We start from the raw sequence: 27,085 nt of genomic DNA, 5'->3' as shown, positions 1-27,085 counted from the left end.
TAAATTCATTTAAGAGGCAATCTTTAAAGAGGCTTAAAGCAAGCAGAATGAGTGGAGAGTACAGAAGACTATGGGAGAAGCTGGCCTGAAAACTAGGGATGAGCACAGGAAGGTGAAAAATACAAAAATGTACAAGGACAGCATGAGTAAAGTAACTGCAGGACTGGCTGTCTTTGGGGATGGCATGACTATGGAAGAGGTCTCAGCTATAAATATATCAAAATAAGCTATGCATACAAAGTGCTTGGCAAATTCATCCCATGCTACAGCCTTTGTTCATGCTAGTAATTTAGATTTCTCTGTCACTTTTATATCTGGCTGCTATAAATCTTTCACACCAACATGAATGCCCCATGATTTCTGCAACTGTTGTTCCATCCTCTGGACTATTTCAATTGTTTTTAATGTAAATTCCATGTACTGTATTGGTGATGCAGCCCTCATTCACTGAAGTACCTCTTTGAATAAATAACTCCTCACTGAACCATCCTAGAGCTTAGCTAATAAACTGAGGACTTCTCCTGCCACAGTAGGATCCCTAGAAATCACAAGGGGGGACATGTGTCCCTGTGTCATGTCTTCTGGTTTGGTGGTGGGTGGCAGACATGCATAGCTGGAACTAAAAAGGCACCCAAGAGGTGATGGTAGAAACAGACACCTGTTGGAGAAACCTCACCTTGGGTGAGTCTGTTTGCTTTGAATTTTGAAGGGGGAGTGTTGTATCAAAATACAAATTAGAATAACCATAAATCTCTACTTGTCAGTATGGTGGTAGAATCTTGATCAGTGGCTAAAGAGTAGGTCCTCTCCTTCCCAAGCAGTTAATATGTCATCACTGCTTACTTTCCCTCCCTACCCTGAGACCTGAGTAATTCACCTTCAGTGTTCATCTCCCCAGGGAATTCTGGGACAAAGCTTTCCTTTGGGGTGAAGTGAAAAACATGCCTGTCTTTTTTTAGTTTTAGTCCTTTCTTCAGTGTGTTCAGGAGGAGCTGAATGGCTGGTTTAGTGTTTCTGGGTCAGACACAGGTGTGTTCATCGGTGCTGGGATGCCTGACACGCGGGAAGAATGATGTGCAGGACTCCAGTGACCTCAGAAGGTTAATTAATTACTTCATTATACTATAACTGTATTACACTATATTACACACTAACAGGAACTATCACTAACTAACGACATCACTAATAAGAAAAACCTGTGACACTCTGCAGAGAGTCCCGACACACACATGAATCCAGTTGGTCAACAAATCCAAACAACCATCACCAGAATCCAATCAAGCAATCACCTTGGGTAAGCAATCTCCATACCACATTCCACATGGGCACAAACACAGGAGCAGCCAATGAGATAAGAATTGTTTTATTTCTCTTTTCTCTGCTTCTCTCACAACTTCTCTTAGGAGAAATCCTGAGAAAGGTAAGTGTGTCTCTGTTCAGAGGGCATGTGAATACCACATGTGTTTAGTTACACATGTGAATATTGTGCTTAGAAGTATCTTGTACTTTTAAGTAGCTGGGGTTTTAAGTCTTTGTCCATTTTTTACCTTTTTCCCCCTTGCTAATGTAATAACAGTACTTCCTAAACCCTATCCTTTTCCTAGGTACTGACCTCATCATCTCTGGGTGCTACTCCAATAATAAAAAAAATAGACTTGTGGGTTATGGGATCCTTTATAGACCTGCATGGAACTAATCTGGCTCGGCTGGAAGGGGTCATGTAAACCTTCTGCAACTGTTAGAGTCTGTGTGGTTTCACACCCAACAAATGTCAAAGCAGAACTTAGCTCCAACAGCCAAGTTTCATCTATGTTTGGTTTCATCCATAAAAGAACCCACCAAATTCCACATCAGCCATTTCAGACTTGCAAGAAACCACCCAGCTTCAGTGAACAGGTCAAGAATCTGGTAAGTATTTTGGCAAATATGGCTTGAACAGTGGCTCAAGAAAACCCTGTTTTTTTCCATCTTTGTAGAGCCTGACCAGCCTGGTAGCTGGTCCATCCTAATGACAAATACTTTCTGTTCCTTGTAGCTCTTACTTTACATAGAAACATTGAAGCTAAAAGCACAACTCCAACTTGTCCTCTGTAGTTATTTGAACAGCCTTCACTTGCAAAGTTTTGGAGAATGAAAGGAGTCTCTCTGGTGAAGATGATGAGACAACACAAGATCCTCAGCTTGAAGAGGAGAGCAGAAGTGGTGAAAGCCTTTTCACTGGAAAGCTTTGTGATGACACCCACTCTGGTACAACCCTCCAGAGCAGCCCTTCTCAGGCCACAAGGGATCTCACAGAAGGTTAAGACAACTCACATATCTAAGATCAGGGCATGCCTGCAAGCTTTGGCAGATGAAAACAGAGCATGGAGAAGTACAGAATGCTTGGCAGATGTGTATTTTCTGCCAAGAATTCTGTAATTCTGGTTACCAACCGAAAGCAAACAAACATATCATCAACTAAGGAAGATCAGACCATGCTTCTAACAGTCAATACTAGTGACTAGATTTTTTTTTTTTCTGGTTCATTTAAATTTGACAGTAGAAGTCAAAAGTTAGCTTAATTCCTGAATATGATGCCTTGAGAATGTAATGTAAAGCTCACAGAATATGACAGACCCCCTGCAAATGTAAGTCAATTGCCCAATGCCAGTGGATTTATTCCCTAAGAACAATTTACAGCTGAACCACTGTGTCCTTAAAACATTCAGACCTCACCTAGACTCTCAGATTTTGATGTTCTTTCAAAAAATATCCAGTTCCCTTGTTGACCCTAACATGCTTCAGTTTTTGGCATTCATTTCACAAGGGTGTCACCCTGACGCCTTGACCACCACTAACAACCAAAGCACCATGTGAGTCAACACCTCTGCACAGATGAAATTAAATGTTAAGCCTTTTTTCATACAGTTTTAATGAGATCTTATGGCTGACCACACCCAGCTGTATTAGTTGATGGAAGCACAAGATTCACCCAAACCATTGAATGTAAGAGGTATCACCCAAAGAAAAATAGGACACAAGAAAAACAGGCTCCAACCCCACTGAGAAGGTGGATGGTATCACTTTGAGCACCCTTGGAAGAGCCACACAATACAGCAAGTTATCCCAGCCCAGAACACGGACAGGAGAGTGGGCAGCCCTTGGGAGAGAGAGAAAAGGTCAGGAATAAGTTAAGGATCCCCGGCTGGGTGAAAAGGAAAATAGTGACCTCAATGCTGGAAAAAGATTTACATAATCTCCCCTGTGAAATAATATCAGACATAGGGTAAGTGAAAAGGTATTGATTTAACTTCTGCCAGCTAGCAGCTTGTCAGGCCAAGACCATGTATTATTTTCTTTGAATATATTTCCTGCCTGAAATCACTTGCAGTATTTTCTTTGCAGTATGATAGCAACATTAAAATGTATCATTGCCACATATTGGAAGGCCAGTGTTGTATGCATGGTACCTCCATCAATTATTTGGGACTCTCCCATTGCTTAAGCCTCTGGGAAGTCTGCAGAGGGATTTTTCTGAGCTGCTTTTAGTTAATTTTTGATTGGCCATAATATTCACCACAGTTACCACGACAATGTGTAACAAGACAACAGTTGGAAATGCTCTTTTCATGGGCTGTGACCTTGGATGGCTGTGCAGGCACTGAGGCCATTGCTGGATCTGAAGTTGCACAGATATGATCTACAGATCACTGGAGATTCCATGTCTCTTGCCAGTTACTTTTCGCCGAATGGAAACACACAATTGTTCTGGAAGCATCACTGCTGTACTCTGGGGGTTATAAACCTTTGCAGGTCCATAGCAAGACAGGTAAGAGAAAACTATCCCAAACAGGTCCCTACAGTAGCAGAGACACCCTTACCTACTCGAAGCTCTTGTCCAAAGACTGTTTTCTCTCCCAGCGCAGAGCAGTTCCACCTCCCGTAGCGGAACTGGTACTGGCACTCATTGATTCCCATCTGTGCCCCTTCCCCGATCACAATGATGGCATCGGGGCGGCTCTGGCAGATCGCTCGCTGCCGAGGGGCCAGGCCTGGGATTTTGTTGCAGATTATATTAGCTCCTAAAGCCACCACGGATGACAAAGCTCTGAAGAAAAAAGCAGAAAGACACGTTATAACCAAATTGAGGTGAGCAGGTGTTGCTGTGTGGCTGGCGAGGTGCTGTGCAAAAGGGGAAGGGTCCAAGGTTGAGTTCCTTGGCACAGTGTCTCTGGTCTGGTATAGCAGCCTGGGAATCTTACAGTAATTCCTGATCTGGTTTATGCCAGAAGAAACAAAGAAATTGAATTTTGGCTCTTTTGTTTCCAGTCCTACACAGAGACATCAGCTCGTGAGATGTGGAAAGACAGACTTGTTTAAAATAGAAATATAGTGATAAGCGATCATCCACAAAATCTATGAAACTCATGTCTGCTTTGAATGTAGGTTCAGAATTAGTGTTTTAGTTACTGCAGCCAGTTCATTCACCCCTCATTTGAAACTGTTAAGCACAATTTAGAAAATTACTTGACACTACCAAAACTCTTGCCCATTATTATGCTCAGAATATTGAATGATTAATGAAGTCCACCAGCATAACTGTGCTTTTACATCTGGCAAACATCATGGAGCATATAGGAGTTATCCTTGTTATGTGCCATCCAGGCTAGAAACATTTGCAGTTCTCATTCTTCAAGTATATTTTCAGAATTCATTATGAAGTTTGCATATAACTTGCACCTGCCATATGTTTTCACTTGAGCACATTTATTTTTCATTTTTCAGCTCACTTTTCAACATCTTCACAGGCTCATTTTCAACATCTTTACAGTCTACCTTTTAGATGGTAATATTTTGAAAAATAGGACAACATGGGTTCAATGATGCCTCTGATCACATCTATTGGGTACCTGCCAGGCCTGTGGAGATGCTTCAGCTTGCTCTGGACAAGCAGACTGACTGCCCCATGGTCCTACTTCCCACCTTGAACAGCAGCCTAGGCCTTTCATCTTAGTGTTCAAAATTTCCCACTGGAAGTGCTCCCTTGGGGAAATGGTGACTAAACAAAATTAAAGAATTATATAAGAATTTGTCAACTTCATCACAAGGTAACTGCAAAATTACATAAATGCCACATTTCAATGAAATTAGAGTGTTTAATTTTGCCATTTCAATAAGATACAGTAAAGCCAGAGCAAGGAAGGTGAAATTGAGAGCTCTTCCCTGGCCAAAATGAAATACTGGTATTCCTGTGGGATGGAAATTCCATGATGATCCACCCTGCCTTTAGTAAGTATTTTTGCATCTTTTCCAAAGTTAACAATCCATGAGAAATTCTTCATTGTGGGTTTTTATTTATGAAGGCAGAGGTGGGTTGTGGATATAGAAATTAAGTATCACCCAGCACGTACATCCACTGTTGTTCTGCCTATTAAACAGAAGTAAAACAAAAGGTAGCTGCAGTCTGACCACTCCCAGTGTTGGAGCAGGAGTGCTGCAGCTTTAATTTGTGTTCCTCTGGATGCTGAGCAACAAAGCTGGAGCATCACCTGGAACCAGAGAGTCCCGGAGATTCATGCAGGTTTTGAGCTAAGAGGTATTTTTCTGGCAAAAAGTATTTCTCCTCTTTAAAATTAAAAAAAAAAAAAAAAATAGCAATGTCTTTAAATTAGGACTTTCCTGGAGATGTGATAATCTTTAAAAAGTTTGATATAGGGATAAGATACAATGGCTTATGACCTTTATGTTATGGCTTCAAAAGCTAATGAAAATCACAAAGTATCAGTATTTTTTTTTTTAATCACACTTTTCAATATTGAAAAGTAAAAGTGTTGTTTTCTTTGAAAGGTCCTAGAGCTTTTCTCTCTCTGACTTCATCCACTTTCCACACAAAGTAGGATGGAGATTCTGAAAATATTGCAGTAAAATACAAAGGAAAGCATTTTTCCTTAATAGATGATATGTCAAATTCACAAACATACACTCTCTGATGATACTAAAATGCTGTGCCCCATTCTTGACCTACCCTCCACCTGGCTCTGCCCAGTTCCCTGGGACAGACCAGGGGCCCAGGCTTCCTGCAGGACCTTCCCACCTGGTAACCCATTTCCACTGCTGCTTCAGACACTGCCCCTTCCAGGAAAATCTCGCCCTGAGGAAATCTGTGGTTGACTCCAAGAAAGAAACATGCACAAGCAATTCAAACTTCCATTTGATGCTTGGCACATGCACAAGACACACAGTTCTGGTCTTGTAGCTGCCTGATGGTCATCAATTTACTCAGGCTATGCCACCAACTTACTAGCAAAACTTACGCATAAAAATTAATTGCATGTTATATAAATACTTTTTAAAAATTAAAAAATTGATAAAAACTGTGCAATAACTTCCTGACATCATTTTTTTAAACTGCTGGTCTTCCACAATTTCCACTAAGTATTCTTAAGTTGAGCAGCAAAAACCTTACGACTTTCAAAACAAAGGAAAGCAAAAATTGGCCACAGCATCTAAACTTATAATTTTCAGTTAAGTGGCTTCCTTCATACATGTCACTGCTCTCTCATAATTAGGTTTAAGAGTATATTCTTTGGTCTCCCATTGTTTTTTGGAGCAGACCTTGGTCAAAGTATTTTAATGCAGTGGGTTGGTTTATTCATCTAGAAAATAAGCACAATCCTACCTGCTTCAGAACGTATTGTGAGGATGACATGTCTTTATAGTTATAATTATTGTGTGCTTGTGAAGTGTATTATAACAATTAAATTGCAATTACTGGGGGTGGAAGGGGTCTTAGGTTTTCTATTACTTCCAGAAACTTCCCCCTCTCTGGCCTGAACTTACCAGCATATTCCCTCAGACTTGTTTAGCCTAGTTTTAAATTGTTACACTGCCAAAAGAAATGCTGAATCATGAAACTGAGGTTTTGGAAAGCTTTATTTTTATTAAAGAAATGCACCCAACAGCATTTCAAGCTTCCTCTCCTCTATTTCTTGTGGCATCCCCCAGTTTGTGCATCCATCACACATTCGGGAGGGTTGTGATGTACTCCTGCCCCTTGGCAGGTTGAAGGCTACTTTATTTTTTTTCAAAGATGAAAATTGTTTCAATTTATAGCTGTCAAAAGGCAGATCCTCCATGCCACAATTTGGCATCTTCTTTCATCTAATCTTTCTTTGTGGTGCAAATTGCCTTGATTCTTATCACCAGAAACTCCTGAGCGTGGCATTTTGTTAAGATTTCTGATGCAGTTTACAGTAATTGCAACCATCCTGCACCACAACAGTCTCCACACAGCTCAGAGTGTTCTGCTGGGTCATCCACATGGGTTATTCAATTAAACATCATCCCCATGGCTTATCCAGATAAACAGAGTGAGTGCAATAATGGCACATTTCCTAAGGAATTGGCACTAGTGTCTGGCGCATGGAGAGCTTTGACATTTCTTCATGCCTATGCCATTAATCTAAGGGAAACACCAGCAGTGAAACTGAGCAATATCTATAAACAGTTATGTCCAAATTTAAAAAACAACAACAACAAAAACCCACAAAAAACCAACCAAAAAAAAAAAAACCACAGGAGAAACCCAAACAACCCAACAACAAACAAACAAACAAAACCCCCATACACAAACTAAAAACCCCATCGGATCTGGGCTTGGATAGGACCTTGCAGTTCAAACTTCCATCAAATTAAACCTGATGAACAAGATTTTGGAAGGCTTGGTTTCTGCATAAGAATTCTGAAACATCAGGTTTTTATCATTTGAAAAAATAACTAGGACTGTGTCACAGCAATAAGAAAATCATGGTGGTGGGAGACAAGTTTCACCTTATTTTCTGAAATAATGCTTGCTTATTTATGCAAAGACAGATGAATCCTGTCACAAAAAAGGGAATTTCTCCTCCCAAATGTATTTCCTGTTAAAATTGTATCTCTTCTGTAGGGCCTAAGCAACTCCAGCTTCCCTTTTCACAAAGTGAAATTAAAATTATTAGATATTCTAAGCGAGTCATAAAAGTAAAGGTCTTTGAAATGCTTCAGAAATTAAGCACTAAGGCCACTTGAGTTTTTAGAACTGCTTGTTGGAAGAGAAGTGTACTCCTCATTCCTGGTTGGTTTGCTTGAGTCCCCATTTCATATATGCAAAAGCAAGCATTCACTTTACTCGAGCACAAGTCATTTCATTGATTTCAAATGTTATTATGTCCTTGCAACTTCTGATTAATTTTACATATAAGAAGGTCTTCATGTGAACTGCAGTTTCCAGAGTCTTTGCACGAGTGGAAAATATATAAAGTATATCTGTATAATGGACAGCTATACAAGCACATGAGAAGAAATCATTCAAATTTTCTTCCTGTTAAAATAATCTGAATTTTGATAAAATTTTGAAACAGAACTGTCTATTTATAGATGAAGAGCAGTAACTGACCAGTCTGGAATTGTCCCCAAGCTCCTGCACAGGCACAGATGTTTACTGAGATTTCTCCTAGGAGGTTAATATACCATTCTGACAAATTAAGGACAAAAGATGTAAAATAAGAGATTAAACTAACAACACATTGGATATAGATGAAACACTTAATCAAGCTGATTTTAACCTTTTGGTCAAAAAAACTAAAAAGTTGCTTTAAAAATTATCTGCCAATCTATGTTCCCTGGAGAAATTACATTTCATTGGAGCCCAGGACTGGCATCAAGAACTTCTGCTCACCCACCCTTACTTGCATTCCTGGCTGCACAACAGCACAACACGCACTTCCCACCGAGCCAACATTGCTGCAAGCCCTTGGATAGGCAACTGGAGAGTCACTGTGATCCCACCCTAGCTTTGCTTTTTGACATTCACCTGAAACTGCTGTTGGGCAGGGGGGGTGTTTTCAGCAAGGATTGAAGGAATTTAGCCACATGAACCCCATTAACAGCACAGGAGTTGTGCAGCTTTCTGGCACACTGTACCGAAAACTTACCCCACCATCTCTGACAAAAAAACCCACATAGTGGGCTCTTTGTTAGCAGGAGCCACCGAGGTATTTTGTGGTGACATTGCGACACATCTGAAACCGTACACCACTACCAAATGGTTGATTTAATTAAGAATTCCTAAGTAAATATTTTGAGTGCGTATCAGTTGCAGGAATTGGCAGGAGTGTCCTGGGCTCTGAATGCCATGTGCATATGTTTAGGCTTTCAGTTTTGTCTTTGGGAAATCGATGTTCGGCACATGTGCTATTGGAGCGGAAATCCAGTAAGGCTGTGTGGTTCAGCCCTGTGGTGCTCTCCCCTCTGCTGGGACTCCGGACCTGGGGGCTGCACACAGATGTGTTCATTCCCAGCAAATGAAAGGCAGAGATCTCTTTGAGGAGCTCACCCAAAAAAGTGCCTGATATCCCATGCAGTGTGCTTGCTGGCATGGCCAGGAATGAACATGGAACGGGCAAGGGATGATTTGCACAAGGGCAGAGCATGCCTTGGGATAAATGCCTGCTTGAGAGAGGAGTGGGAGCATGCCCCCCATCCCTCTGTGCCATAGTGATTGGGGAACACCATCAAACCCTTGGATCACACCCTCCCCACCTGCCAGCTGGGATGGTTGCTGTGAAGCCAGCAGTGAATCATTAGGCTTCAGCAGGAGGGGAGACATTGCCTGGGATGCCATTCACAGATCAGCACCAGCCTCCTGCAAATTCCTGCTGTCCACTGAGTGAGAGAAATCTGGTTTTGACACATATCTTATTTGCTGTATGACTGGTCCACTACAATGATTTTTAATAATCTTTCAGTGAGGCAACACTTGATACATAACAGCAGGATATCTTGAAGACTGTTTACCCATATTCAACTTTTTTACACCAACAAAAGGCTCACGGAGAACAGAAATGCCTCACAGGCCTCATGTGTCCTATTGTAAAGGCCACACTAGCAAATTTACATTTCCATTTTCATTGGACATTCACTGTCCTCCAGAATTTTTACGGCAAACTACTGTATAATGAGGATTTTCTTTCTTGTCTCAAATCACTTTACTCTGGGGGCATCTTGCTATATGGTGGAAAAAACATCCTGTGGATATAAGAATTTATAAAAATAAAATTAGGTGTTAAAATATCTGAAGTGTGGCAAATAATTACTCCAGAGGAATTTGTATTTCAGTAAGGGTTTGGTTTGCTAAGCCAGAGAAAACTGATAGGCCAGTATTTGAAAGCTGCAGGAAGGCAGCAATTCTAGCATTCTCCTGGGCAATTCCTGGAAGGCTGGAATATTCCTGCTTTGGTCTTGTCAGTGATGAAGGTGGTGATATACATGGTGCAATTGAACTTATCTGAACAGGCTTCATGAAAAATGGTGCTGATATTAAATTATTTGATTCCTTTTACAAACAAAGCTTTATCAGATTTAGAAATCCAACTGAAACATTTTTGTTTAGTATTGTAAATGCAGGCGAACCCAATGGGAAGAAACTACAATGTCTGTCTCAATTCAGAAGGCTGAATTTTTTCTTTATTATAACTATGCTAAAATACATTAATATACTATATAAAAGGAGGATACTTAAACTACATACTACTTTCTCTGACTCTAACTCTCCCACAACTCGTGACCCTCTCTGAGAGCCCAGGCACAGGTGGGTTGGATTGGCCATCAGGCTCAAACAATCTTCACCTGAATCCAACCAAGCACTCACCCCAGGTAAATAATTCTCCAAACACATTCCACATAGGAAAAACAAGGAGCAGAAATAGAAATTGTTTTCTCTTTCATTTCTCTCTGTGCACCTCTATGAAAAATCCTGAGAGGGAGAGAAATGTGCTTGCCACAGTTTAGCACAGTTTTTTTTCTTTTGTCTCTATAAACAGTGTTAGCAGGACCTACCAGTCCAGTTCTGCAAACATGCACATGCCTTACCTTGCAGAGTGCCAAGCAGCTTCCACCCTCAGTAACAACAAAGTCCATTCCTCCATGCCAAGATGCCCCTTAGGCACTCACACCCTTAAAGGTGTTGATGTGTAGCACCATAATCTGCCTTCCACCCCATTTCTAGTTTCCTTTAGTAACTAGAAAGAGCCACACTGATATCTGACAGGGAGGCACAAGAGCTGTTTGCTGAGCAGCAACCCACCACTGTGGAAATCAAAGTTACCTTGCAGAATAACTGGAGTGGGATATTGCAGTTCTGGCATGGAATGCAACTCTGAGATACCAAAGTGGCTGGAAGAGATAACTCACAGATTTTCTGTGTCTATGCAGAAACAGTTTGGTATCATAGAAAAATTAAAATTTCACACTTCTATATGTGAAGTGCATGGTTTTGTCATGTTTTTCATATAGTAAATAAGAACAAATAAGCTTTCTCCAATCACACACAGCATATATATAGATATGGGCATTTTCCAAGCTTTATCAATTCCAAGCCTTAATTAAACTTAAGTGAAGTGCATATTTTGTTTCTGACCAAGTTTATCAGTCTGTTCTGTTTGGGGAATGGATTAAGAAGAATGAAGTAGGTAGTCTTCAGGCAAAGTCCAAGATTTATCGAGACCATACCCTTCCTTTGTGAGGTCTGACAAAAGCCTGTCACAGTCCTACCACAGATGTCCTACACAGAAGCAGCTATCTGTTGGTTAGCTCATTCTAAAATGCCAGTATGCCTTGTGGCTTTAAAATCTTTAAGGTGGACTGTTACTGGAATCTATCTTTAAATATATGCTTTGTGATATTTTTCATTAAACATTTTTGAAAGACCTTAAAATTTTTGCTTTGTTTGCATAGGGTTTTCGTGGATGTGATACAAAAATTGAAAGAGGAAAGCATGTAATAATGGGTCTACAGGAGAGGAAGACTCTTCCTTCTCAAAATGAAGTCAGCCGGCTTTACTGTTTTCATGGTTCAGGTAGGGGCTCATCAGGATCTGAGCAACCAATGAGAATAAATTCTGAAAGTCTACTGATCCATTATGTTGAAGAATTTAGTGTAGTGTGTTAAAATGTTGAGACTCCATTGCAGTGTCTGTTAATCATGAGGATCAAAATGTGAATGCAGCTCTGAGGTACACCTGAAAAGCCATACAAAGCCATACAAAATAATGCACTTCAGACTAAATGACCACTGAGGGCTGCTATTTGCACACAGATATATGACCACAAAACAAGACTTATTGGTCCTGAATTAGCAGCAGAGGGAAAAAAATTAAATTGTCTTTGTCAGTGACATTGAATTTTTATCCACTGAATACACCACTATAGTGAGCCATGATTTATTTCTTTTATTCCTTCCCTCACCACTGTTTTCGTGGTGGTAAATCTTTCCTAAGTCAGGATATGGAATTAAGTAATATCCACAAACAAAATTAAAACAAAAAACCCATAGACTTGGTGCTGTCAGCTTTACTTACTGGCTCCTACATCTGGAATGGGAGCATTGCTCAAACCAGCAGCAGTGTGTGCTGTTCTCATCTGCTCTGAATGCCTCACAAGGAGCAGGATAAGTTCTTTCCATGTTTCTCTACAACAGCTGAAGCTTTGGGATGACAGACAGAAGGGCAGCTCCTCCTGCTCTGGTGTGCAGCAGGCGAGGAAGTGAGTGTGAGGAATGGGCACATCCTTGGCACCTTCCAAGTGGGACCAGGCAGATCACTGGTGCCTTGACAATAGCCCCAGTTTGGTTGTGAAGCCTTGAGCCCTTGTTATTTTTCCTCTTCACTTACCCACCTTCACCTTTCCCTCAAACTACAGTAGCTGGGGGACAGTCATTCACAGTGAACACATTTGCATTGTTCTCAAGATGTGGGAAAAACTGGAAAAGAAACACAAAGTCCCAGAAGCAGAAACCGTGGGCCTCTCCAGGTTTAGCATGAACAGGTAAGAATGAGGAAAACTGCGGGGGTTTAATTTTCTTTTTTATGTTTCAAGTCGGAGTTTATTCCTTCTCAGGAGAACTGCAATATCCCACCAGATATGGGTGGTGTGTCTGCAAGAGGCTGGGTGAGGGTGCAGAGGTTCCTGTGTCAGAGACACGGACAACTACTCTCCATCTCCAGCACCAAGGACAGGAGGGAGGATGCATCACCTAAAAGGAAACAGATTCTGCTCCTCAGAAGAGTTTGGGTTGGAAGGGACCCTAAAGCCCATCCCCTGCCATAGGCAGGGGCACCTTCCACTATCCCAGGTTGCTCCCAGCCCCATTCAACCTGGCCTGGAACACTGCCAGGGATGGGGCAGCCACAGCTTCTCTGGGCAACCTGTGCCAGGTCCTCACTTTCCACTGGAGCAGGTTGCTCAGATTGGCATTCTGCTCCCAGGACAGTTTTGGCAGCCAGGAAGTTGTGATAGGGCTGGACACCCAACTTTAAATGACCCCCTGGGCTGGTGACAACTTCAAACAAAAGTGCCCTCAAAGTCCCTTTCAGCCTGCAAAGCCTTGATTTAGGAAGGAAAATGCTTTTAGGACCACCTTACTAAAGACAAGAGATCTATCACAGATTTCAAGGTGCTAGATGTATGGCTGACACCCTTCCTGTTTTCCTCATCATGTGGTTCTAGTTGCTTCCATGGAAAATTTGTTGTTAACTGCAAGTCAATGTACCAGAAAATGCCCCTGTACAAAGACCTCATGCTAAACACCAGATCCCAAAATAAAGAAGATAAAGGTGTTACACTATGGAAGTTGCCTAAGAAATGCAGAGTGCAGAAATGCTACACTTGGTAGCTTTTCTATACTTTTAATTAATAGTTATTGAAAAGAAAAAGGAAAAAAAGGCAACATATTTTTAAGCAAATGGCATTTGGAAATATATTTTTTTTAAAGTCTAGTATGTGTCCAAGGTTGAAGACCAAGATGTTTCCTATTACCATCCCAGTAGGAGCTGCCTCTGGGCAGTTTTCCTTATCTCCTGTCAATAGACCCATAAACGTCTCCCACATGGCTCAGAGATACTCTCCAGGAGCCAGTTCTGTTTAACAGGTGATTTGTGACTCAGAACAACATCAGCCCATGGTGAGATGCTCCGCCCAGGGGGAGGAGCCAGGCATTCCCACCTGGATAAATCCGGCCATTTCTAGACAGAGGCAGCCTTTCCACAGGTTTCTGAGGAGGCACAGCAACCACATCTGCCATCCCAAGGGGACTGCAGCCACTCCAATTGGGACTGCTACCAGCACGCTGGCCAGAGGAGTGTCAGGTTGTATTCTGCCTTTGTCAGTGGTCTTCCTTTTATATCATTGCATGCATTTTTGTCTTTTTCCCTATAAATTGTATTTCTGACTTGGAGTCTCTCACTGGTTTTGCTTTCAAACCAGAACATGAACACAGAATTTCTGATTACTGAATGTAAATGATTAATCCCCAACATCCTTCCAAATCCAAAATATAGCTCCAACCCAGTATTGCTCTTGGGAATTTTCCTCACTGCTTCACATTGTTTGTGGGGTCTCTGCATGCAGAGGAATTTTATACTGAACAAATTATTTTATACTGAGTTAATTATTCTCTCTAAAGTGACCAAAAGCTTTATTCACAGAATCATTCTGGACGTGTTCGTGTGCATGCCACAGCTAATACAGTCTTTTGCCCTTTGCTGTTTGGGACCTTTCAGACTCCAGTTGATTGTTATGAATTGTCTACTGAGCCTCCATGAGCCCATCAAGTGAGTATTTATTGCCTTGATTAAATACAGTCTCTTGGCTGTCTTTTTATCATATCTTTTCACTACATTTCTTCTTCTTTTAAAAAGTCTTAACTTGGGTTGATTCTAAAGGCAATGGCCCATGGGTAACATCTTCCACAATCATGAGGCATAAACATTAACTAATTTTTTCTCTAATTTTCTGACTCTGTTCCCTGATGAGAAAATTATTTGCAGCCTTTCTTGTACCACCACACCAGCTGTAAGCAAAGCTGCTTGGCACTTCCATGGAGAAGGCCTGCATTCCCTGAACCCAGCTGAACTCCCCACTGGCTATGGCTGATCCTGCAAAGAGAAATTCTTATCCATCAGATAGCTAATTTATGGTTAGCTCCTTACAGGAATTGCCCTATTGAAGTTATGAGACAGTTTGTCTTTGGAGATTATACATGTTGGTTAGACATGGAAACAGGGTTTGATGACTAGTCTAATCAGACTTTCAAATCTGTACCTAAAAGTTGAATATTGCTATAAAATAGCTTTAATCTGAGAAAGTCTCAAGTGTAAGGAAAAAGGGGGAAACCCCTCAGAAACTGCAGAATATAAAAGTTTTTTTCCTATGCAGGTTTCCAAGCATTTAAAACATTATTGTATACTGCATGTGGGCTTTCTGTGAGCAGCAAGTCTATGTTTTATAATCTGAGCTATCAACACTGGCACAAAATAATGTGACACGAAACAAGGCTATCTATGAATGTCTAAGGTTTCTTACAGATACTTATTTCAAAATTTTAATTCTGAGTGATCTAAGGGGCCTGGTAAACCACACAGTAACTTTTCTAGTTCCCTGGCTTGTTGAGTCTATTCCAGGTGTTCAAAAGGATTAGCAAAAGTCATTTTGAGTTGTTTTTCTAGAGGGAGTTTCTAAATTTGGTGTGCAGCCATAAAAATCTTGCATCTGTGTTATTATCCCAGTGGCCCGTGCTGGGTGTGTCCTTGGTGTTTTGCAAATCACTGTAAGCTTGTGAAAGCAGCTGGATGGAATACTTCTCCTTCTAAAATCCTCTCTCAAAAGATCCCACACACACTGTCAGTCATACACACACAGGCATATACCTGCCTTTTTGTAAGGTGGCATATTGACCTCAATTTAGCTGCTTCTTGCTTTCAAACTGAAGATGCTGCTGACTATGGGCATCTTTAATTTCTTTTTCCTCCAGTTTTCTTTCTGAATTTGATAATTTGAAAAAAAAAATCCCTCTATGGCCATACAATCCAAAGAATGAGGAGGTTTAAAGAGGTAAGTGGTAAGGACTATTTGGGATTCACAGCTGAGCCTGCAGAGGTGGTACTAAAACAGCTCTAACAAAGTGTGTCATATGCAATCTGTAGGGGCTCTAGGCAGCTGATGGCACACACAGTGTCAGTCAGTGAGCACCCCAAGCAGGTTAAGCCTGGTTTAACAGCCACATGAAAGCCACAGTCCAGTCTTCATCATCAGTCAGCTCCACACTCTCACAGAAATCTCCTCTCACTGCTAACAAATATTTACTCTTTTCCTGATGCTACCATTCTTTTGACACTGATCTTTTTAACTTTCTACCCCTAGGTAAAATAGAAATTGATAGAGAAGTTAGTTTTCTGTCTGAATTATGTTTATCTGTTCCATAGAAGAAAAACTTAAACTAACAGCAGCATATTTTGTCCCCAAAGGCCTTGCACTGCCCTTTATGTTGTTTATAAACCTTCTGCAGAACAAAATAGCCCTCATTCAAATTTTCCTCTCATGCATGAGACTTCTGATTATTTCTATCCTCCTTTTCAGTATTCTCTCCCACTGGTCCAAGCTTTTCTGCACAAAAAGATAAACTATGCATCATGACTGGAATTACACTGCCCTCTTCTCCTCTCAGGAACGCAAAAACAAGGTAACTGCTTTTGCTATTCCATGTCTTTAGCTCCACTTAGTAAAATAGAGCTGAGACCTAAAGTGGCTCTTCAGTCCTCATTCTATAGTGAGTTACCATTGCTTCTGACTTCTTCAGCTCCTGCATGGACTGCATTGCAGCTGTGTAAAACAGGCCCAAAAGTATTTTGACTCCTTGTGTCTCACCCCCTCAGTAGTGGAACAGTAGCTGTCCAGTGTTTAGTGTCTAGTTATGAGCATTCCTTTGATTTACAGCATCTGACTTTGAGAATATGGGGCAGATGGAGGGGAAGTATGGTTAAAAGTATAGAGAAACAATTTGCTTAGATTGTGCTTAATTATTTACGTTAGTGGTTTTACTGTCTGAGACAGGTCAAGTAAAAGTATCTTCACTAAGTACCTAAAATACACGAAGCTTGTGTTTTAAAAGCACCTATTTTAAGAGTTTTAAAAATACTGCATATATTGCCTCCCATTGATACACAGCCTGAATAAATCTACACCGTGTTTTGGTGCGGAATTGAGTGGAATTACAGCATAGGAATTAATTTTCCCAATAAACAGTAGTCAAAGTAGGCTTGATGTATTTTGGTTTCTTTACATTTCTGAGAGTCAGAGCAACATCTCAGGAGAATGAGCAATGCCCCAGCTGGAGATCTGTGAACTAGGAAGATGTTCTTAGCCTTACTAAGTCATTCTCTTGTGTCTCCAAACAAAACCAGAGAAGTTTTTCTTGTGCAGAGTTACATGTGTTGGTGACAAAGTACCTTTCAGTTGCAGGCTTAAATACTGTCACTCTTCGTTTAATTTCTAGGCCAGTCTGTACATTCAAGGGACCCTAGGAGTTAGGATTTACAGTTCAAATCATTCAGTTCTTCTGAATTTTCTGTAATTCGTGGATTTTCTAAAGAATATGGATGATATAAAATTTTCTATCCAGCAACACTTCTAGAATTGAGCCAGTGTTTTCATCCAACTTCTGACCATTTCATCTCTAGTAAAAATCAAAGTGCCTGATTTTATTGGATTGCCATTGCATTATGCCATTACCATGAATCATTAAACAACGGTTTCTCTACCTCACACATGAAGCATTTGTGCCATATCCTCAAGTTTTCCTAGCATAGCCTATATAATCCAGGATGAAAGTTTTCTGCCATGGCAGAACAAACACGCAGCATGGGAAGGACATTACTATAAAATAAAACTGAGTGGAAGCTGAAAGCCCAGAGCATCTTTGAGAGCTGGGTTTTGGTTTCTTTGGATCTTTAATCCCCAGAATGGCTCCATTTTTTTTTTTTTTTGTCCAAATTGTTCACCCAGGTCTAATGACCATTGAGCAGTCTGGCAGGCACCACACATGAGATAGGATTAGGAGGTCATGGGTTCAGTCTGTAAGTAGGACCACTCACCCCTCTCACAAATCTACTCAGTTGACAGACAATTCTTTGTGATGAGTTGGCCACCCATTTGGAGGGTAAACAGAATTCTCACTTATTTTGAAAATTTGACCATGAGACACAATATACCTTTCTGTCTGGGGAAGCCCACCCCACAGACAGGGGAAAAAAATCACAGTTCATGCTGTTCAAAATACATCTTCCCTAAGGCTCTTCCTGGGCTGACCAGTGTTTTCCAAGCGGAGTGCTTTTATTCTGTCTTCCAGTGTGTTATAAAAAATACTTAAGAAATGATAAAAATCTTTATTTTAAAGGAAAAACTAATTGCGCTCATGGAACAACATATGTATTTGTTCAGTTACTTTAATTAAGAGATTGTTTTGCATGCTTTCAGGAAAAAAAGAATTATAAATAATACCTTAATGCCATGTCTTAAAGTATGCTTTAGAACTCTCCTAAGCATCTTGTTTGTTATGCTTCAAAACTTCCTGTCACCAGAAAGGGAAAAAAACCCAACAGCATTCCTTCTGTCTTACAGAAAGATGAGAGTAAGAAAATCGTCCCTTTGGGGATTTTTAGTTGGTGTAGAGAAAATATAACTTCATGAAGGATCTGATAACTAACCCATATGGTGTGTGATCATGATAATACAATCCAAACATCACAAACCAACTCCCAAAAGCTAACAAGAATCAGCATCTTTGTTATAGAACAAAGCAATGAGATTTCATGGTAACCCAAAATCCAGTTCCTCTGGAGATACCGAAGGCCTAATTCACAAGGAAAATAGATGGTCACAGATGATGATGCATGTCTTACAGTTTGTTGTTGCCTCCCACAGATGAAACGGAGGGCTTGATCTCTTGTGGTGTTAAAAATCCTCTGGCATTTTTTGGAATCAAAGAACTGATGGAAAATCAGATAATTAAAATTGTCTGCTTAGAATCCCTGTAAGTATTAACTATATGTTGTATTCTTCTGCTCCTTCTGTTTAAACAGTTTTTCTGCATTTTTGCTGTATAAAAGTCATCCTAGCTTTTTTATTTTGGAGGGCAGGAAATCTGCTGATTACTTAACTAAAAAGGTTTAAGTAAAGGGCTGATATTTTCCAGTTCAGATTCAAATGATTCAACCTATAAGTTCAGACATGATCTTTAACTCTGTGGCCCAAGAGGACAATCCCATGAATGTAAAATTGAGTACATTTGCCAGAGGCCTACAACTGTCTTAGGACTCGGGGACATAAATATTGTATATTTATGACTTGTCTGTATGAAATGAATACAAAGTATAGGTGAATGTGGGCTTAACTCAAAAAGAAAAGCATAATATTTCATGTGTTTCTTAGGGTTCTCTCTGGCTGGAGAAGTCAAGTGATGCCAGGATAGATTTTGGTCATAACCTACTGAAAAAGAATTTTGGGTGACAAAACAGCCAGACTTATGAAATAGACTCACTCAGGGCTTTCTAGAAATGGTAATGAATGAATCCACACTGCACAGAAGAGATTATCGTCCTTGTTTTACTAATAGAGGAAAATGTGATTCACAGATTTAGAGACTTCAAATGGGAAACTTGACCTTATGATGATTTTTTATACTGTGGACTATTTTTGGATCATCACTGTCATGTTAAGTTCCCTATCCAGTTTGGTTATTTTGCCCAAAACCACCATTGTGCTATTTCAGTGAAAGACAAACATTGACAGCCAGTTTTGAGGTGAAGGGATCTCAGTTCTGCCAAATATTCAGCAGCGTATCATCAGGTACGTCCAAACAACATCACTACACAAAACTCTAACACAGAGAAAAGTTCATAATTAATAAAAATGTTTCCCATGCCAAAAAATCACTCACTCAGAAGGAAAGTGTCAACCCAAAAGAGATCAAATAGCTTGTGGTATAAGGTTCTAACACGCTGCAGTCAACTAAAGTCACTTTTACTGACCAAGGTCTGCAGCAAGGCTGAAATGGTAATAAATTCCAGGAATAAAACAGGACAGACCAGAGAGAATTGGAAATATTGGGAGAAAGAAGTCTCACAGAGTGAACTTTCTGCTCCCCACAGTCAGTGTCACTTTATCGATGATGTGGTCCCAGCTGTGCCAGCACCAGGAGAAGCTCTGCACAGGAAAGGGGACGGTGACGCACTGTGGCCTGAAGGAGCTGCTGGTCCATGCCAGGCACCACTGACTGCACTGTCAGGGGCACCCAAGCCAAGCTGGGCCTGGAATGCCAACAGCTGCGCTGTGCCAGCATGCCAAGACTGATCCCAGAAAAGATGGGCACTATGGCAGGGAGGCTTGAGCTGCTTGACCTCAGATGACTCAGTGTGACAAATACAGGGCTTGCAGAGAAAAATAAAACTATGCTTAGCCAACATTAAAAAAAAAAAAGTGATAATTCAGCGTTTGCCTGATGGCTTTTTTTCCAGTTATAAAAAGCTTCTTGTTCAGCTTTTACAAGATATAACTGGTGTATTCTTTTTTATGCAGGAACGAAAGGAGAGAAAAAGAATTCTGGCATGCTTCTTCTGGTATGTTTCTAGAAACTGATATTCTCCCTCCCTTATTTTCCTACCCATATGCAACGATTGCTGTATTCACTGCTGAACTGGAAGAATCTTCTCTGAGGATGAAGAGAGAGTTCCTTCAAGGTAATTCCTTGAATTCTATGTAGAGACTATCAATGAGGCAGTGACAGATAACAGCTGTGGTGTTCTGGAAATTACCCCAAGGCTGGCCAAACTCACATCATTCCAAACTACTAGTTTCATCATGATCTGAATAAAAAATGTGAAAATAAAAAGCTGCATTATAGTTGCCTATAATAACTTATCTCACTGGCCACCAATTCTTTGCATCTTCATGAGTTTCAAATTCTGCACAAAATTCCACCCATATTCCACACACTTCACTTAATTTGGTGAACTCACACAGAAATAAGCTAATATTTTCAAACTGCTGTTACTGCAAGCTAGAAGGGGTGAGATTAATATCCCTGACACTGAAGCATGGTAAACTGGTGGGTAGCTTTTATTTTTGTCTTATTGACAGACTGTGTTCCTCGTGGCTGAGGTCCTTGGATTTGATTGCAAGCTGTTGACTTGCAAGCTTACAGCTGTCCTGGCCTGGATATAGTTATAAGGAAAGCTGTGTACAAAATGCCAAATTGTAACCTGACACTGACTGAAAAGAAAACATGAAGAAATAGGTCCCTGAGAAGGTCTTGTGAGTTACTGAAGCCAGGAATGAAAGCTGGACTCCAGCAACTTTATCAAGAAATTAAGAGGTGCTGCAGGAACTCTACTCCTATCCTGGCTACAATGTGTAAGTTTCCATCATTTCTTCCTAATTGTCATCAGCTGATGGTGGGATCCAAAACATTCTGAACATTCCTTTGAGCATGGTGAGACATTGTATAAGCAAACGAAACAATCTTCAAACCTATCCTGTGTGAAATAAAGAAAAGCCTAAAGTCTTAAAAAATCAGAGATTGAAATTCCCAGCAATAGATGAGAAGAGGCACTTGAAGATGTGAATAATGAAGCACAAAACTATGCAAAAAGCTGGGTTTTTTTAATTTGGATGTGGCAGTTAATCCAAAACATCTTCTGGTTTGCAAAGGTTTTAATGAATTTTAATGAAAAAGCTGGCAAAAAGTATCTTAATTGGCTCCCTACCATCTTAACTTAGTGGTATCTTCCACATGCAGTATCTTTGTCAACCAACCTCTTGCTCAGCTCCTTGGTGATTACTGAAACTTAAAGAATCATCCATTCCTTTTTGGAGACAATTCTAACCATTATAGCACGATATAAAAGGAAGGGATTGAAAACCCACACAGGAGCTTGTAGAACATTGTTAGTTAGAGTCTCCAGCAGGTGTACATCTTTACAGGATCAAACCCAAGCCTAGCTGAGCTGGTGTTGTTGCCAAAGTAGTAATTCTAAAGCAAACCATCCTCCTCACTCCTGCCAAACATGTCTCAGTGCGTTCCAGCTCCAGAGAAGGTACTTGAGTGTAGGCACAGAATATCTTAAATATCTCCTTCAGGCTGCTCAGGAGGAAAATTGTCTGAAGGACAATTTTCAAATTCAGCTGTGTTAAACAGACAAACACCAAAAAGCATGTTAGTTACATGCCTAGGATACTAAACCTAGTTTGTGGATCAAGTATCTCCCACTAAGGATGAAGAGGACATCCTGAATATTTTAAATCTCAAATTCTTAGCATAGGTGAACCAAGTATAAATCCAGCACAAGTTCTGTGACTTTTTAGGAGCTGACTCCGCACTTGGCAATAGCACACCTCCTCTTCTCCACTGTCCTTGCCTAGTGCACATTCCACAGGTCTGAAGGAGCTGAGTTCCTACAGCACACTGAAACCACAGTGCTGTGCCTTGGCTGGTGCAACTGCAGGACACTCATATCTGCACTGCCTCTCTCTCAGGAGCCAAGGGGCTGCACAATGCCATATAACACTTTGTAGTATCACCCAAAGCCTCCTTTGACCCCTAAAGAGGTCAGAAATCACTCATCTGAGAAACCTAGCTTTAAAGCACATGCTGGAATGGATTTTGATTTTTCACTAGCACTTTCCAAAATGAACAGCCTATCACTTCTCATAGCAGTTTGCTCTAGCAATTCCAATTGAAACATAAAAATATGCATTTTTCTGTTTTCTGCCTCTAGTCATTGATTCAGAAACAGATATTTGTCACAGAAGAGCAAATGACAGCCAACACCAAAACTGAAACATCTGCAATATGAAATTCAGTTCTGCTCTATGACTCTGGCAATTGCATCCTAAGATAGAGATGCTTTCTCTTTCTTCACTAACCAATCTCACTGCTTTTCCCTGGGTTAGTTAAACAGCAAGAGAGCATGGTTAACCCATCTCTTTCCCTATCTTAGGTTCTTCCCAGCTGCCTGCTGTCTTTGTGTGTTCAGAGGGTACTACAGTGCTCACTCTACAAGTTTAGCCACAACCCAGGGGCCTCTGAGAGGGAAAGCTCTCACCTTTCCAGGCCTGCCTCATGGCCATGGAGCTAACACTGGCAATAGGGGTGTTAATTACTACTGGCTACAGAAGTGGCCTGGTGGGGCCCCATGGGGGAGCTGCTGTGAAGCCACAACAGCTATTTTCTCCTCAGCCACCCAGCAGCTGTTGTGTGGTGATGTCTCCCAACTAATACTGCTCTAGACAGAATTTGGGCAGCTCATTGTGAAGCTGGGAGATCTCTGTTCAGTGGACTTTAGTCAACCACTCTTCTATCTAGATACGTGGATCAATATCCTGTTTCTACTGCCTACCACCTTTCTTCACTTACCCTGGGAAACACGGCCAAGCTGCTTTGCAGGCTGTACCTTTTACAAGGGTTTTTTTTCTTAAAAAAAAAATCCAAAGCAAATCCAGGTATTGCTGACGTTGATTTTCTTCTTTCAACTAAGACTCAGCTCCACCTTGTTTCAGATACTGTACACACGTACCTAGGCTCACACACACCCAGTCATTCACCTTCCTCCCCTGCTCTTACAGAGTGCAATCAGCCATAGAAATTACAGAGTGTTCTAATGTCATTATCTAAAAATACATCTTGTTTTAATTAGATCAAGAGTTTAGGAGCTAGAATGGATTTAATCAAGAATTTGTAAGCAGGGTGCAACCTTTAGGAAACTTACTGAAATTATTATCACTTAGCGGTTTTCCATCACCCATGTAGTGAAGTTTTCATTTGCTCTGTTAATGCTTCTGTTTCTTTGGCAATACACAGAATAGTTCTTTTGTTTGTTTGTTTGTTTCCCTGCAAAAGCATCCAGATATGTCTCTTTGTTTACTGAGTTGTTGACACAAAGGAGTCCAGTGTAATAGGCCAAGTCGGTGTATCCCTTCACTGTGAGTAGGACTAGCAGGATTAGCCTTCCAAAATGAAAGGGGTGCAATAAGCCAAATACCAATGTCATTAGAGCAATATGATGGATGAATTTGAGCAATGTCTCTAAAATGCCAAACTGTCAAACTCAAGGATTTAACAGGCTTCAATTAACTTGGTAATTTGAAAATGAGTGAGCCAATACATTATGATACAGATAAAGCCTCAAAAAAATTAAGTATTAAAAGAACTGTTACTTAAAATGAAAAAAAAAAAGTTTACATCAGGGTTTTATGTCCTAGTTCATTCTGCCAGTCTTTCCATTCGAACTTCTCTAAGCATACATAATACTAAGTGATAGAAAGCAACTCTACACTAACATTTTCAGGTCATAAGGTCAAGCTCTTGCAAGTCAGAAAATACCAGGACAAGGACTGACAGTAAAATTTCAATTCACCTGTCTCCTGCGCATGCACAGGAATGCAGCCTGCAGTTCTACAGCAACACAACTGTTAAAAATGTTTTAACAGACTGCCTCATATTTACTGCCACCTGAAAACCAAAGCAAGAAAGACACATAGCACTGGGGTGAAGCAGCACTAGGGAAAAAAAATCATGTCCTGCAATGCTTTATGGGCGAAACTTACTTAGTTGTGGAAAGAAAACCACTAGAATCAGAAGGGGTTTTCTTGTATTGTTCATGCATTCTAGCACCCATTTAATAAGAGATTACTGGGAAAAACAGCACAACATCTTTCTGGAAAAGCTAATCATCCAATCTTGTGCCCATGCCACATAATTGTTGCTAATCCATGCTCCATGATGTCATCCTCCGCAATGCTCCTTTCCTTGTGTTTGCAGTCCTGATATCTCCTTTTCTTCCACTCACATTGTCTTCTCTGCTCCTTCTAACCACAGGAAACAGTTTTGTTTTATTACTTTCTGAAAACTGTGGTTGCTACAACCTCTTTGGTATTTATGATAACTATTAGTATCTATAGGGTTCAATTGACTCACACAGCAGCCCTTTGCTGTTTCATGGTAATTGCCTTCCACCCACACTCTCTACCTTCCCAGATCAGAGCTCCCTTCTCTCTCTCTCTCTGTCCCTCCCTGTGACTCACCCTCACTGCCTGGAAGTCCCAGGCACATGCTGGCAGCTCTAGAGATTATGTTCCCCCTGCCCAAAGTGCTGCCAAGCCCCTGACCTGTTTGAGAAAACTTTGCTCTGCTTCCTTCTCACTTGTACGTTGATAAACCAAAACAAAGCTGGAGAAGCTGTTTTGCCTCAGGAAGAGGAGTGGGTTGGTATAAGTGGAAGCTGTGTCAGGGGAGGTTTAGGCTGGATATCAGGAAAAGGTTCTTCCCCCAGAGGGTGCTCAGGCACTGCCCAGGCTCCCCAGGGAATGGTCAGATGCCAAGGCTGCCAGAGCTCCAGGAGCATTTGGACAAGGCTCTCAGGGATGCACAGGGTGGGATTGTTGGGGTGTCTGTGCAGGGGTTGGACTCGATGGTCCTTGTCTGTTCCTTCCAGCTCAGGATGACACTCTCTGCCCCTTTCAAAGAGCTGCAGCTATCTGTCAGTGTTGGCACCCCCCTCAGTCCAGCAGCCTAAAGAAGGATGCCACTGGTGCAACACCTCAGGACTATTTCAATTTACATGGGGCTGTTATAGCTCCAGTTTAGCATCCTAAGAATCCATGCAGCACAAAGATTGCCCTTTATCTATTTCCCCCTACACTGCTTGAGTTCCTTGGATGTGGTGGATCACAGGCACAGAACAGAGTTTGGTCCTCTGCCTCTTCAGCATCTCATTCACTCCCTTCTAATTCTCTTTCAGCTCAGCATTCAGGCAACCAGGCTAGGTCTAATTAATTTTAATGGGAATTTTTTTTAACAGAATCATAGAACATCCTGAGTTTTGGTAGACTTCTTCACTGGGTCCTGTTTTCTGTCCATTCACAGTGCCACTAGATGCACCTGAGGGGAGCAACCAGGTGTACCAGGTTCCCTCTACCACCAAGGAAGGAGCCAGACACCTCCCAGGATGATTCAGAACAGAGGTGGATTGAATTACTCCATGGACCTGCCTGTCTCTCCATTTACTACAGAAGACATCCGGTGAGACTGGACTCCTAACTTGAGAACCTCTCCTCATTGCCTAAATTTGGTTGTATGAATCTACCTCTGCATGTCGCTGCAGATGAACATTCAAATAGATTGCAACACGCCACTGCCTTTCACAGCTCCTTTTGTTCTTCTCCTTGTTTACCTCTCTCTTATCATAGAGCAATTGTGGTTTCCGCATATTGAATTTTTCAAAGTAAAAATCCAACACACAAATATGTATTCCAGTTGACTTTGAAAACATCTCTGGATTTTAAAACTGAGGCCAATTTTCTGTCACTCCATAGCAAGTCCTCTCTGAGGAGCCACTCTGGTATGCTTTGGCTTTAACAGGAGCTGCCAAACATTAGCAGCAATATCTGCTGTGCTTCTGGGCCACGCAGGAACACAGTGTGTGTTATCAGCCACTCCTGGGCTTGATCTAAAGCTCATTGAAAACAGCAGGAGCCTTTTCACTGGGTTAATTGGACTGGGAAGTCAGTTCTCATAGCAAAATTATTCCTTTACATGTCCATCAGTACATAAGAGATGGGTGGGTTTTGAATGTTTCATGATACAGGGGCCTGAGCTACAGCCAGATTGAGGGGTCAGCTCCCCACAGATCGGGGGCCATGTGGGTCTGGTGTCAGTCTCTCGTGTCCATGCCTTTTGATCCTGATGGGTGTGCACTAATCTTCCTTTGCCAGGCTGGGGATGACTTGTCACACACACAGGGGTTTTACAAGTGAAGGTAAGTGCCTTTTCCAGCACTAAGCTCCTCTCTATCTGTTCATCCAGCATTCTGCATTTCAATAACAGGGTGACAATTAATCTCAGACTTCACTACAGTTTATGGCTTAGCTTTTCATTTTTATGCAATTAGGAGAATCGGTAACCTTTACCTGCTTTCAAAGGAGACTGTTCCCTCTTCCTCCCTCTTCCTGCAACTCCACACCCTCCCCTTCAATCGGCTATGTCTCAAACTGGAGTAATTTCACTCACATTGTTAAAGCAAATTATTGTATCAAAAAAAGGCAACCTGAGCCAAAGTCCATTTAAGCCTACAAGTCTCTGGGGACTCCAAAGAAATTACTATTCTCACTAGCAATGAGTATACTAGGAAGCCAAGGATTAGTATTCATGCTCATGATTGTTGCCTTAGTGCTCCTGTCCTGTG

The 27,085-nt window shown here is 41.1% G+C and overlaps 1 protein-coding gene and 1 long non-coding RNA gene across 4 annotated transcripts in view; one reads left to right on the top strand and one right to left on the bottom strand.

Moving 5' to 3' along the window:
• Window positions 1-27,085, bottom strand: part of WNT7B (Wnt family member 7B) — an 88,934-nt gene that overhangs the window by 36,675 nt on the left and 25,174 nt on the right. For both annotated transcript variants that reach the window (XM_002187951.7, XM_002187986.7), the window contains exon 2: window positions 3,861-4,087. In XM_002187951.7, the coding sequence (XP_002187987.1) occupies window positions 3,861-4,087 (227 nt within the window). The remainder of the gene's footprint in view (window positions 1-3,860; window positions 4,088-27,085) is intronic.
• Window positions 2-27,085, top strand: LOC115493428 (uncharacterized). Of its 2 annotated transcripts, none has more exons than XR_012053626.1 (6): window positions 2-1,908; window positions 2,036-14,623; window positions 16,428-16,530; window positions 18,771-20,584; window positions 20,985-21,257; window positions 25,768-27,078. It is a non-coding gene; the product is annotated as an uncharacterized lncRNA (long non-coding RNA). The 2 variants fall into 2 exon arrangements; XR_012053625.1 differs by lacking the exon at window positions 2-1,908 and having other exon boundaries at window positions 3,978-11,872; window positions 12,714-14,623; window positions 25,768-27,085.

The sequence above is a fragment of the Taeniopygia guttata genome, chromosome 1A (genome assembly GCF_048771995.1).
Source record: "Taeniopygia guttata chromosome 1A, bTaeGut7.mat, whole genome shotgun sequence".
Lineage (NCBI taxonomy): Eukaryota > Metazoa > Chordata > Aves > Passeriformes > Estrildidae > Taeniopygia > Taeniopygia guttata.
This window is presented reverse-complemented; position numbering and strand designations above follow the sequence as displayed.